At 31.7% G+C, this 13,849-nt stretch overlaps 1 protein-coding gene across 1 annotated transcript; it reads right to left on the reverse strand.

Moving 5' to 3' along the window:
- Positions 1-11,586: 11,586 nt before the first annotated feature.
- LOC107456894 (glycine-rich protein-like) lies at positions 11,587-12,120 on the reverse strand. The gene has a single exon (XM_043056314.2). The coding sequence runs from the start codon at positions 12,118-12,120 to the stop codon at positions 11,587-11,589; it is 534 nt and encodes a 177-aa protein (XP_042912248.2).
- Between the last annotated feature and the right edge of the window lie 1,729 nt (positions 12,121-13,849).

The raw sequence follows: 13,849 nt of genomic DNA on the forward strand, positions 1-13,849 counted from the left end.
ATTTCACCCGTATAATAAAAAATTAGTTTAATAACAAATCCAAATCAGACGGCCATAAATTGTCTTGCAACAGACATAAACATAAATGATAAAACTTTTACAATTGAGATTTTTCTGTACTTAGCAGCTTTCTTTAACAAACCTGTTGGAAACAAAAAAAAATATATTTCTTCAAAAATGAATTTATTCTATCCATTTCCTGAAATTTAACGTATTATACATCAAACCATTTATAAAATATGCTTTTCAACAAATAGAAATTTACAAAATTTTTACAAGGAATAGAAAAATAGACCACCTTTATATATATAAAAAAAAAAGAGTTCAAATGTATAAAAATAATATAAAAATTTTGTACTCACATTTTCAATAAACGAATCAACAATTTCCTGCATCCCATAAATCAAAGAATCTATCAGGGCTGCCGTTCTTGATTCCAAATCAATTAAGGATTTTCCAGACGCAGGGCCTCCTCCTGTTTTTTTCTGACTGTTTTTTTATTGAGCTTGCCTTCGCCTTTACATTGGATTTGTAATTAATCCATGTCTAAAATAAATAGAACAGAGTCACTTAACTTCAAATCATTATCAATAATGAAGAACAAAATAAAAATCTTTCTTGAAAATAGAATTTAAACTGCAAATTATACATTCTTTAATTATCAAAACAAATAGAGTGACATAAATACTAAGCTCAGTGGCACGACAGCCCATAGAGGGCCAAGGCCTACTGTGCCCATCTCAGTTTTCCTGAGATGGGTGCATGTGCAGATGTTCCGATCAGGTGGTTAGTCGAAAGCGGAACCCCCAGTGTTTAGTTCCCAAGCATGCTTGGTACTCATTTGTCGACACACTAAAGGAGTGAAAGGCTAAGTCAACCTTGCCGGTCCCGAGGATCGAACCCAGGACATGTGGCAGAGGATCGTTAAGGCCTATCACTCAGCCACCGGGCATCCATATAGATACTACCTTCTTAAATAAAAATGTCTTCACTCACCCTCTATTAAATCAATAATTAAGAAAATTCATAACTTTCAGAAGGCAAAGTGAAAACCATCTGTTTAACAACATAAAGTGATGTGTAGCAAGAATTCTGAAGACACTTAAAAATTCTGATATTTTAATTTTTTTTCTGGCCCTTTTCCACTATTCACATAATTCACACAGCTTCACCCCTACTCTACTCATGAAGTAGACCAGTCCACGAGTCTACTGCACTGATATCCGAGTTCAGAATACCGAAGCTCAAAACAGTGGATGATGTGACGTCAGGGGAAGGCGTCACTCGGGGAAGGTCTACTTCAACTCGTGGTTTGTTTAGAATACCAGCCCAGGAGAGAGAATTCTCACATGTGAGCAATCTATTGCTCCTAGCACTCCAAGAAAGCCAGCTACGTTGAAAAACTTTTGAGACAACTAATGGGGAAAAAATGTAAATGAATATAATTTTAGTTTAAATATTTTGTGAAGTCTGAGTACTTTCAATTGCTCTCAATTGATATTGAGAACTTTTTTGTACTATTATTCAGATATATGAAGTGGCTGAAATTTTGAATTTGGCTGATGCTAAGAATGCTCATAACTTTTATCTCTAAATGTAAATGGTGTAAAGAACAAAATTTAAAACTTATAGTTTCTAATGAATTTATTTTTCTTAACCTATAACTGGTTAATTTTCATACGAGAGGTTCTAACAAATGTGTGATTGTTTAAAAATAAAGATATTATTTTTTCTTTTTGAGTACAAATAATTTAAAATTAATTAATGAAACTAAAAAATTGTATTAATTCTTTTTCACTGGCTTGGCATCCCTTTGTGTACCCTGACATCCTCTAGGACTTTCCACCCCTCCTCATCTCAGTTGCATATCAATGTTCTACGAAATTTTTTCCTTTCTTCATATTTTTCGTATTTACTTTTCAAAATATTTTTTTAGAATATTAGCAACGTTTTCTTTTAGATCTATGTAGTATTCAGTCGCAAAAAGTTTTCTAACTTAAAAGTTTATAATCCATTTAATCATTAAGGTAGAAACTAATGTACTCCCTTATTTTATAACTCCCCACATGCTAATGGTGAGTGCATGTGAAGTGCTCCTTTTGATAGACAGTTCTGTACTACGCCACCTGTAGCTATTTTTATTTGCCAATAAACAAAAGTTAGCCAAACATTAAATAATAGCATCCACAGAGGCACAAACTATATTATCTGACAGATTTCTGTATCCTCATTTGTGGCGTAATAATCGTCAAGTCTTTGGATTTCCAGACAACGGCCCATGATAAAAATTACAGAGAGTGACCAACTCGAAAGGTATAGATCGTAGCCACCCCTGGGCAAATATCAACATGTTTTTATTAAAAAATTGCAAGTTTAAAATCTAATTGGCACCTTAGCAATTATAGTTGGCACGAAAGATCATGATAAGGAAACATCCCGATATTGTCCATATATTGATGATGTTACAATATAGAACATAGTTGTTGTGTTTTTCAATTAAATAATGATCACTTTAACTTTCACTTAATATCACTTTAATATTTAACATAATTGAATATCTAGTAAATCAGAATATCTTACATACTTACAGCATAACCTTGAATGTAAGTGATAAACAAAAAATAATTTATAAAATGCATTTCATAGATATTAATTGCGTTGTATGTATAAGCAAGTTAAAAAAATTAATTTCTCTTACCTCTTCACATTCTTCTTTGGACTTTGGGAAGAAAATAAATTCCTTACACAAAGAAGCAAGGACTTTGCTAACTCTGTGTATAACTCGACATATTGTAGACAGGCTTACTTGAAAACAATCTCCGAGAAGAAGCTGAAAACTTCCGGTAGCATAGTACCGGAGTGTAATAAGCAATTGTTCTAGAGGCGATGAGGCATTATTCAATGTCGATGACTGTTCTAATTCTTTGCCTATAATTGATAATAAAGAGGAAACACTTTCCTTGTCCAGACGAAGTCTTTTTTTAAAACTCGCCTCGTCCAACTCATCAAATGAGCAGATTCGAATATTTTCAACATTTCTTTGCTTACGATTCTCAAGCTTTTCTAAGAATTCTTATTCTTGAATTAAAGAATAATCTTCCATTATAAAAAAAATACTTAAAATATAAAAACAAAACTAAACAAATAACACCGACGAAGTAAACAAACACTCGTTTACTGCGCATGCGCAGTTACACTGACCGGGAATATCTTCAGGTTAAAATTACTTAACGCTGGGTTAAATTAACTCGCAGTTACGTATACGGTGCAATGAGATTTTTCACTCTAACCTGGAGTTGCTCCCACAAAACCTGTTTTGAACTCTGACCGAGGGTTAGGGTCAATGGTGAATACGGGCGTAAGAGTTTGCGTATCCCTTCATTACTCAAACCTCGCTTATGAGGAGCCATCGGAATTGCCAAAATAACTTTCATACTAACATAATAACTAACTTTATACTATACTTATAATAACTATAAGTAACTTTCATACTAACATAAATAAAAGTCATACTAACAGAGAGGAGAAATCAGAAAAGACAGCTGAAGAATATTTGGCTACATTAATTTCAGACCGATGGTCAATACATGCCAACCTCAAATGCCAAATGTCGCGAAACCCCCGCTGCCTTAACAATAGAGAGGGAACTACCTATACCACTTATCATCCAAAGGTGAAGAGTAAGTTTGATAGTGAAAGGGCAAAGAAATGTGTAATACAAATGTTGTACTACACATTCATCCTTCTTAAAGGGAAATTATTTTTAGGGTACAACTGTAGGGTACTCCGTCTCCTAAAGGTTAAATTGAGGTTTCTGTTTTGTGAGGTAGATAATGGTAAGTGGTCTGTTTGCGTATTTATCGAGATATGAGATCTTAGTTGTCGCTGAATACGACAAACTTGGATGGGAAGTAAGAATAGTTACCATTCGGGGGCTTCGTTAAATGTAAGACTTAACAGGAGTTTGATTGACTGAATTTCCTTTTCTTGTAAACTACTTGATCACTCTTTGCAATTTATACAAACAGGTGGTAGGAAGTGTTTTCATGGTGAGTACTAGAATAATGGGCACAAGATGTTTTAGAAGGCCCAAATCTTTGGCATTGATAGCAATAAATTTGGAAAATATAAGGTCAGACCGGGCTGCTACTCCAAGCCATTTTCACTTCAGATGAGGCAATTATCTGTTGATAAGCTGGTCTGTTTTTCTGATAAGTCTCAATACAGGTCAACTGGCTCTTCCATCTTGTATCTCCTAGCAGTTGAGGTTTGGCTGTTCCTGGTATTCCTTTCAATACACTTGGTGTGTGATGATTTCAAAAAATTTATGAACTTTCACTATGTTTTGCATAACTTGCTTATAGTGTTTTACATACATCCATATACCACTAGATTATTGTTATCTTCCAACAAAAGATCTTTTGCTTTCTCTATAACTATGTTACCACAGCTTTTACATTGCAATTAAAGTCCTCTTTCTCTTTAGTGATGGCATCTTCTATCACTTTGTGTAAAATTTTGCAATTTTCGTAACAGTACCTGCTTCTACTGAATCTAGAAAATAAAATTTTCTCTCACTATTGATGCAAGTTGCTATTATCGGATCATTATGTATGTTGCTTCAACCGTCTTCCACCAGAGTAACTTGTTTTCATTCAATATTTTTCTTTGTTTCACTTATTACTTCTGCAGATACTTTGTCTATAAGTTCTGCAGAAAGAGCTTTGGTGGGCTTAAAAGTGTGATGAAATACTACCTTAAAGGCAAAATTGTTGGTATAAAAATTTTTTTCAACAAGTAATTGTTTTTCATATAACTCTTGCTAGTTTTTATGATATGAGAATCTCATCCTGGTTTTTTGTATGATTTCATACTCATTTAAAACATTGAAAAAGTTATTATCCACTGCTTCTGAATTACACTCATTAGCATTTCTGACTGTCTTTGGTACCTGACAGGACAGAATGAGTTTTTTTTTCATTGTTTCCACTTTTGAGTCTTAAATATTTCCACAGTGTTTACATTTTGCAAATTTGCATTTCGGATTCTCTTTATTCTCCACTCTGAGAAATTGTTCCCACACAACGTCTGCCACCTTTGTTCATTTCTTACAGTATTTATCTTCAATTTATTTCACCAAAGAAAAAATTGCAGAATTACCAATAATTGCAGAATCTAATAGTTTTTTTTCTAAAATAAAAAATGATGCAAACGTTCAAGTAAAAACCTTGCTCAAAATCTTGATATGCTTAACAATTCTTTAAAATAAATTTACAAATTGTGGGAAATTTTTTATTATTATTATGCAGGTTCTGAATGAAATATAAAATTTTCTGAAATAAATCGATTTTCAATTTTTCTCTTTTTATAGATTCATCGCTAAGTTTCTAAGCTTCTATATCAAATCTATATATTAATAGGCTAGCAATATTTTGTCTCGCTAAAAACTCCCAAACTACGCAACAGAATTAAACAAATAAGGTGTCGTTTTAAAGGTATTGTTATGTAGATGTGCAATAAGGTCTTAAATTATGAAAATTTCTTTTAATTAATTAATAAAATTAATAATTTAGTTTCAACCAATGAGAATTCAGCAAATCTTTTCTCGGGTGGTTCGCATAAGCATTGTTTTTCCGTAAGCATCGTTTGATTTAAGGGGTCTAGGGGGTTTTAAACGCCTTAATTTGATTAAAATGCATCATCTTTTTCGAAAGACTGTCACTGGGACAAAAATTAAGCTACAGATTTGATTCTTGGTACACTGAATACTTCATTATTTAAGAACAGATAAAGATTTTAAAAAAATCATTGCATGAAATAGTTTTTAATATAAATAGGTTTGTAATTGGATAAAATGTCGTTATTTTTTTTTTACTGTATGCCACCGTCCGTAAGATAACTATACAACAAAATGACTTATTTGCCTCGTTATGGTCTTAAATTGTTCATAACAATCTATTTTACAGAATGAATTAAGGAATTTAAAATATTTCAAATATTGCTATTTTTTAAACACAAATTTTTTAAATTTTTCAAAAAATTTCAAAAAAAGTAAATTTTTTTGGAAAATTTATTAATTAAATATTATTGGATTTGCAAAATATTAATTCATTCTGTAGATATTACTTATAAATATGTGTATACAAAATTTTAAGGCAATCGGAAGAAAAGTTTTTTCAAAATCTTACGGAAGGTGGCTGAAAAACACTTTTGAGAAAATCCACTTTAAAGTTTTGAAATGCAGCAAAATATAAGTAAAAGTATATTATTAAATATATTTTCACAAAACACTTAAATTAAGTTATACTTAATAACTTCTTTATAAATAGTAAGCTCCTATTAAAGTTGGCATAAGAACATTTAGCTTTATTGACTCGTAGAAATGTAAATTATTTATCGTCGAATATGCAAACCAGATATTTTTTATATTTGTATTCAATTAAAATAAGTTCAAAATATCAGAAACATTTTAATTGTGTTTCAGATATGTCCAAGAAAATAAATAAAATACAAATTGCTTGATTTAAATGACATATATAAAATTTTGAATAATTCTAAACATTTTTCAAAGAAAAAATTACACAACAAAAACGTTTTAGTATGCTCCTGGATCATAAATATTTCCTTCCTTTCTTTTAATTTTTCACTAAGTCTTTTTGTTCGTCTTCCCTCTAAACTTGCCATCAAAGCTCGCTTTTCAGCAGTTTTAACTCTTAGTTTGTCTGCTTTTTGTGCATAGTTCTCATAAGCGCCAACTTTTAAGCCAAGACTCTCCAAAGTTGCTTTTCGTCCTATTTTGCCATCATTAAATGTGATGACAGCATCATAGGCTGCTATGTCAGCTATGTGCTTCGATGAGCCTGAAGTTTTAGGGCAAATCCTCCACAGTACCGAATTAAACGATTCGTTCTGATTTTGTGTCTTTCCTGAAAGACACTTCTTTAGTAAATCCGGTGAGGCTAGATCTGCAAAAATTTTCTTAGTAGCTTTCATAACCTCTACCGGAATACTGGTTTTATGGCGGAAAATCTCTTTTGCTCCTGAAGCAATGTGCTTTTGATATTTGCACCAAGAGGTTTCCCCACTTGGGCAAAACATATGCAAGGGCTCTTCATCTGAAGAGCACAAGTGGCAATATACTGCCCATATAGCTTTTTTCATGTTATCCACAGAGTCACAGTTGTTTCTTATGGCATTTCCATAATAAACCGAAATTTTGTCAATAATTGCATCGGTGAGTCGGCCACGTCCAGACAAAGTTTTTCCATCACGTAATTTTATACCCTTCATTTTTTCTTTCAATTTCCGCAACCTTGTTCCCATGCTCTTTTGGACATGACCGATGCATTCCAGTTTATTGACCTCGGTATCACCATAGGGTTTGGTCTTCAAAATTTCATTATAGGTTCTTGTGTCCCCATCGCCAAGATATTTCACATACCGCACTTTGCGATTAGATAGTGATCGCAGGAAAATTTTTTTCATTCCAGCAACTTCCATGGATCCAGCAGAGCCTATATGATTTCTTGAGCAGTCATGTTTGGAGACATTCTTTTCACAACCTTTGCAGTAATTCGACAGAACCTCCACGTCGATAACCTTTCCAGTCTCTATTCCTATGACCGAGAAAACACCAATTTTTGACGTATGTCCTCTAGTTTTCCATGTCCCATCACCACTGACAACAACATCAGAGCTCTGGCTTGCTTCCGCTTCCTCTTGCGCAGCTGCAACCATAGATACTTGTGCAGTATTCATGGTGGCGAAAATTATCTTTTTGTTTATGTCATTGTAAAATTTGCGAGATATGGGAGGCAAAGTGTTCATCATAGCACAGAAAGTTTGCAATCCTAGTAAACCAACTCCAATGCATCTCATGCTGTAAACCATTCGAATATTAACTTCTGGGATATTTTTTTTTCTCCCATCATCTCGCAGCTGTTTATTTTACTCACTTTTGGGCATTCGCAATTAATTAAAAATGATGATGCACCACCTCTGACACTGTTCTCAAAAAAGTTTATGCTGGATTTGCAAACTTTGCAACATAATTTATCCCCTAAAGCAGTGAATAAAATCGAAACATCAATAATTCTGAATCCAGACAGTTCATTTTTTAAATCTGAATCACAGCTGGAGGAGTTCAATTGTAGTTTCTTTGCAGATGCAGAAATGTTTTGTGCAGTATCTGACAGTTTCCGCCCATAAAATTTTCGTTTTATGGACCTGTAACCAGTTGATCGATTGTATGATGATTTACCCATGGAAAATGGTAAAAATAACGTAAAAAACTTTAACGTAACAAAATAATTAAACAATTTAACAATTAAAAAACGAAAATAAAACAATAAAAACAAATAACAACAGTCAATAAAACAAGATAATTCAAGAAAAAAGTCGAGAATGAAAGAATAGCAAGCGATCGTTTTAGAATGTTTACAAAACACGCTGATCTTGTCGAGATGAGTTTAGTTGTCAATTTTTTTCAATCAAAAAACTTAATTAAATATTATTTAAAACATTTAAGGAAATAATTGCGTTAAAATAAAAAAATCAATGACAGTTTCATCTCATGACACTTAGTTTCGGTTTCCAATCTAAATTTTGACAATGACATCTTTTACAATTTTCCTCATAACTTCTGAATAATCATTGGTAGCGTCTTCTTTAGTGAACTCTGATTACAATATAAGGTTGTAGATCTCTTTCAGAGATCGGTAAAAAGAGCTCTCCATATAAGAGCGTCCTCACACGTATATTGAAAATATTTTTATCAACTTATTTGTTTTGTTAAAATTTTTGTTTTGATATTTTTTCGGGTTTCCTTATTTAAACTTTGTCGCATTTGATACAGAAATTTGCCCGGTCATAGGGAGAAGTTTTGATGGTCTCTCCTAAAGGTTTTCTTCAACACAAAGTTTATGGAAGAAATTTCGTGCCTCCAAAAATAAATTGTAAATAGAGATGGTCTTTCCTGGAGGTTTCACTGTATTACGTTGTTTCGAATGTTACGTACGGAATTTAAAATAATTTGGTTCTTCAGTTGTAAAATGCGTACTTTCGAAATACTAATAACGTTTTTTCATCTAACTGATATTCAGAATTGATAAGTCAAGCTTTTTCTTAAAATAAAAACCAAAATAATATTTTTTCCGATAAAAAATATTAAAATTAGGCATCTAATGAAGTCGCTCGTCTAAGAACAAGGTTTTTACATAATTGGAATATAGTGCTTAATTGGAATGTAATTATTTATTATAATACGCGATAAACATTGTTAAAGCTGTTTATCCAAGGTTATATTTTTAGGTTAAAATTATTTGCATTTTGATTTTACTAGATTTTTATACTTAATAATAAAGTAAAAAATAAATTTCAAGCCATTATTAAAGAAACAATTAAAAGATTTTTGAAGAAGCTTATGCATTCTTAATAATGAAGATTAATGCAGTAAATGTTTTTGGTAAATTTACGATCATAGTTCACGCTAACTATCTTAACTTCTTTTCGGAAAATTAGCCTTATTTCTTGAATGCTTCTAGTTAATCGCAGAACTTTTTTTTGCACACAATTGCAGCCAAAGGCTATTCGATGTAAAACGTTACTTTTTTAATTAAGGATAACTTTTTATCATTTAATTTATTAAAAGAACAAAAGAATGTTTTGAATTGTAATATTTTATATATTTTATTGCAAAATTTTAATGTAGGTAATTTGTAAAAAAATAATTCGAATTTTGAAGGGAATTGTTGAGAAACTAAAAATTTAAAAATACTGCTATTAGAGTAAAAGTGAAATTTACATTTAAAGGTCTGAAAGTTCAACCGTCCTCTTTAATACACTATTGCAACCATATATTCCAGAACATTAGATTTCAAAGTCGATTCTAAGATTTATTTCTTTTACGTAATTATCCATCCATTTAAATATGGTAAATAGTTAGGAGGAAAAGAATGGGATTGCAGTTTTGTTCAAAATTAACTGACTTGAACATGCAGTGAGCCAAATTAAGTAAATTTGAAACATAGAAGGTGTTCCGTAATGAACACCCTTAATTTATATTTTTAGATTTGCTATTAAAAATGACGAAAAAATAAACCAAAAGGGTTGCAATTAAAAGAGATTAAAAAAGTATTAAAGTTTGTCGATTAACTAGCTAGACAGGTAGAATGCATTAAAAAAAAAAAAAAAACAGTTTGATTAAAGGTTTAAATAATCTCGAGTAGGGTTCCTGATAATCTTCTTTCTAATCTTTGTTTCCTCCTTAAATCAAATCGGGATTTGAGTTTTTAATCTCCCTCTCATCAATCTGGAAACTATTTTTTCATTTCATTTTTTCATATTTTGCAAAAATTTATATAAGTATTAAGATTCATATCCAGTAACACTCAATCTCTAACTTTCTGACTTTTTCTAAAATTATATTCCGTCAATTTCTTTGTTTCTTTGATATCAAATAAAGCACGAGCTAATATAATTAAGATTTCTAAAGAAAATGAACAAAGGTTTCGATAACAATGTATACACATTAATTAAAGAAAGCAGAAAGGAAAGTACTCAAAATTAATATAACTCTACAACAAATCATAATTTATAAAAAACTCGCAAATAAAAAGAAAAAACTAAGTTCATTGTACAAAATAGCCCTTTCAACTTCTGTTGCATTTCAGCGGGTTGTAGATCATTCCACATGATATTTTTTAATCAAATTTAGCAGTTGATAGTTCTCCAACTAAATAAAGAATGTTAAATTTTTAATTCCATATTACAACCCGTGCATTTTTTCACACATGACCATAAGTTCAAGGTTCTAGGCTTAACTGTTTTTACGTAGCAAAATAAAATGCCGCGCGAAGTTGAACACCGAAAAAAGTGGTGATGGTGGTGATTACAATTTCTTTTTAATGTACAGAGATTTTTGAAAATAATTCTAGAAGGCTGGATGAGGCGGGGAATTACAAAACACCCGGTATAGTGAGCATTTAGGATTATGTAAGCCTTAAAAACTTTTAATGGTGCTAATACTTTTTTTTATTACTTATTTATTACTTTATAAGTTTAATTACTTTATTACTTTAATATTTAATTAGAAGTTTAAAGATATATCTGATAAGATCATTTAAGCTACCATTATAGTGTTTAAAATTAATATCGTGGGATTACATTTGTATTTAGCTAGTCTCGCGTGATATTTTTTTTACCACTTTTGTTAATAAAAGCCCCGGGCTCAAAAATTCAAAGTCCCGCAGTGGACTGGTGCAGTGGTAGTCCCGCAGTGGTATTTATTTATATTTCCATTATATTTTAAACGGTATTTACTTTTTAAAATAATTATTTTAAGCCTATCTGTGCCCTTAAGATTAATTTGTAACGTGCAAAGTAAATACATTTGAGACCTTTTTTATGAGATTGCAAAATTCTGGTTGTGTTCAAAATCAGCTTGTTAAAGCTAAAATTTAAAATTTTCAGGTCAATATTAGCTTTTGAAAAATTGTTTTTATAATATTTAAGATGTTTACTTTCAATAAATAAGCACAAAAAGTAAATTGCAAAATAATTTATTTTCATGCTATTTTTTTACAAAATTTAATATCCATATCTGGCATAGCCTAAGCCTCCTAAGATGCCCAAACCATAACCACCATATCCACCATAAGCTCCACCATATCCAAGATTTCCATATCCACCATAAGCTCCACCATATCCGAGGCCACCGTAACCTGCTCCAAGACCTCCATAACCGTAACCTAAACCACCAACACCATATCCTGCACCGATGCCTCCACCTAGTCCACCAAGACCGTAACCGGCTGCTGCTGCAGCAGGGACACCCAAATATCCTTCACCACCGGTGTAAGGGGCATCAGAGATAAGTTGTACAGCTGCTGGATTTTGATTGGCGGTTCCGGGTTCGTTGGTCTTGACCTGTGCTCGGAATCCAGCATGGTCAGCAACGTAGTTCACTTGTCTTTTGATGCCTCTGTCATCTGTGAATCCGTAGCTGCCAGTTACGTGTCCTCCGGTTCCGGATTCTTCTCGGTGTTGTTCTCCATGTTTGTCCTTGATGCTGTATCCGAATTTGTAGGGTTTGGGTGCATGGTGAACTGGCTGAAATAACATAATAATTAAATAGGATAATTTTAGTAGTTCTGTATTAGCAATTTTTGTAAACTATTTTTAAGTTTTTCACAAATGCTATGAATTTAAGTTTTGAACATGCCCTTTGTTATTGTTGGGTTTGGGTGCATGATGTACGGGTTATATTAACAGAAGAAAAAACATGGCATTATTGATCATGTGCACATAAAATCATAAAATAGTTGTATCTGTATTTATTTTCAATTTGTTTCGACTTTGGTACTATAAGCTCACATTCATTAAGAAAATATTATTCTATAATTGTTCTCAGGATACGTAATTGTATCTGTATGTTTATATATCTCGTAATTTTATCTAGTATTGTATCTCATAATTGTATCTCGTAATTGTATCCTTATTGTATTAACATGATATGTGAGGTGTTTATAGATAAAACTTTTTTGTTTCTTGTATTTGAATCAGTACACATTCTGTTTTCAGAACTGCCAAATTTCCAGGCTTTCAGTCTGAGATTTATCTCAATTTTTTCAAATAGTGGCAAAATATATACCGTAATATTTGATTTGACAGCCGTGATATTTGAAATATTCAAGGTATATGCAGAGGGTTCAGAAATTCTATCAACGAATTTAAGGATTCATTATGGTTGCTTGAAATCCATCTGGCTTCAGATCGATAGATACTAGCTTGTCTGAGAAGTGAATTTGGCTGGTATGCTATATTGTTCCCATTTCCAACATCATGCCGTTGTAGAACCTTGACCTCCACGAAATCTTTAATAATGAACTTTTTACTATTTATACAGTGCAGTGATAAGGAATTACAGTTATTGATTTTGTTTTCTAACCGTCATTGATCAGCCTACCTAATTTTAGGTTTACGACTACTAATATTCAATTACGAATACTAGCCTTGTAACTTAGAACCCAATCCAGAAGACAAGGGAACTCCTGGATAAAGTATTGGGAGAAATTTCGTACTCGTGGAGGACTTATAGTAATTGATGAAATAAATGAATATATTTTATTTTATGCTTGAGTGATAAGAAACAGACGCTATCTATTTCCGTTTCGTTTTGAAACAGGGGCCAAAAATACCAGATGTTTAGCGATCAAAATTCCAAGTTCAAATCAAGTATTCGAAACTTGAAATGTTTGGAGGATACTATCAATCTTAGAATTTGGCATGCTGTAATGATTACAAATAGCGATGCTTTTACTATCTGTATTTCGGTTTGGTAGATTAATTTTGAATTTAAAAACAAAAAGTCTAAATAATAGAAGGGGAGAAAATTTCTTTAAAAGTATTCGGTTAAATAAGTTAAAAATAAAAATGGAAAAGGGAATAGGATGGGTTTTATTCAAATTAAATGTTGATGTGTTTTACTGATCGTTTAAGAATAGAGTAATTAATAATAGACAGTAATATAGTAAATAAGATAAATAATAAATAATGAAGTGATTAAAAATAGACTTTTAAAGGAAACTAAATGAAAAAACTACGTCGGAATATTATTTTAATAGAATGAAAGTCCTTGATCGATTAACTGATCGCTGCGAAACTACTATCTATCTTCTATCTAACGACTATCTTCATTAAAACTTTGAAAAAGTATTTAAGTTATGTTGTTTTATGATTAAGATGAACAAAAATAATTAACACTCTAAATAATGTTTAAGATCTGAGTAGATTCAATTATTATTGTAGCTTATTGCATTGAGCTTACCTCGTGCAAGTTAGCAAGAGAAAC

Source organism: Parasteatoda tepidariorum, chromosome 2 (assembly GCF_043381705.1).
Source record: "Parasteatoda tepidariorum isolate YZ-2023 chromosome 2, CAS_Ptep_4.0, whole genome shotgun sequence".
Lineage (NCBI taxonomy): Eukaryota > Metazoa > Arthropoda > Arachnida > Araneae > Theridiidae > Parasteatoda > Parasteatoda tepidariorum.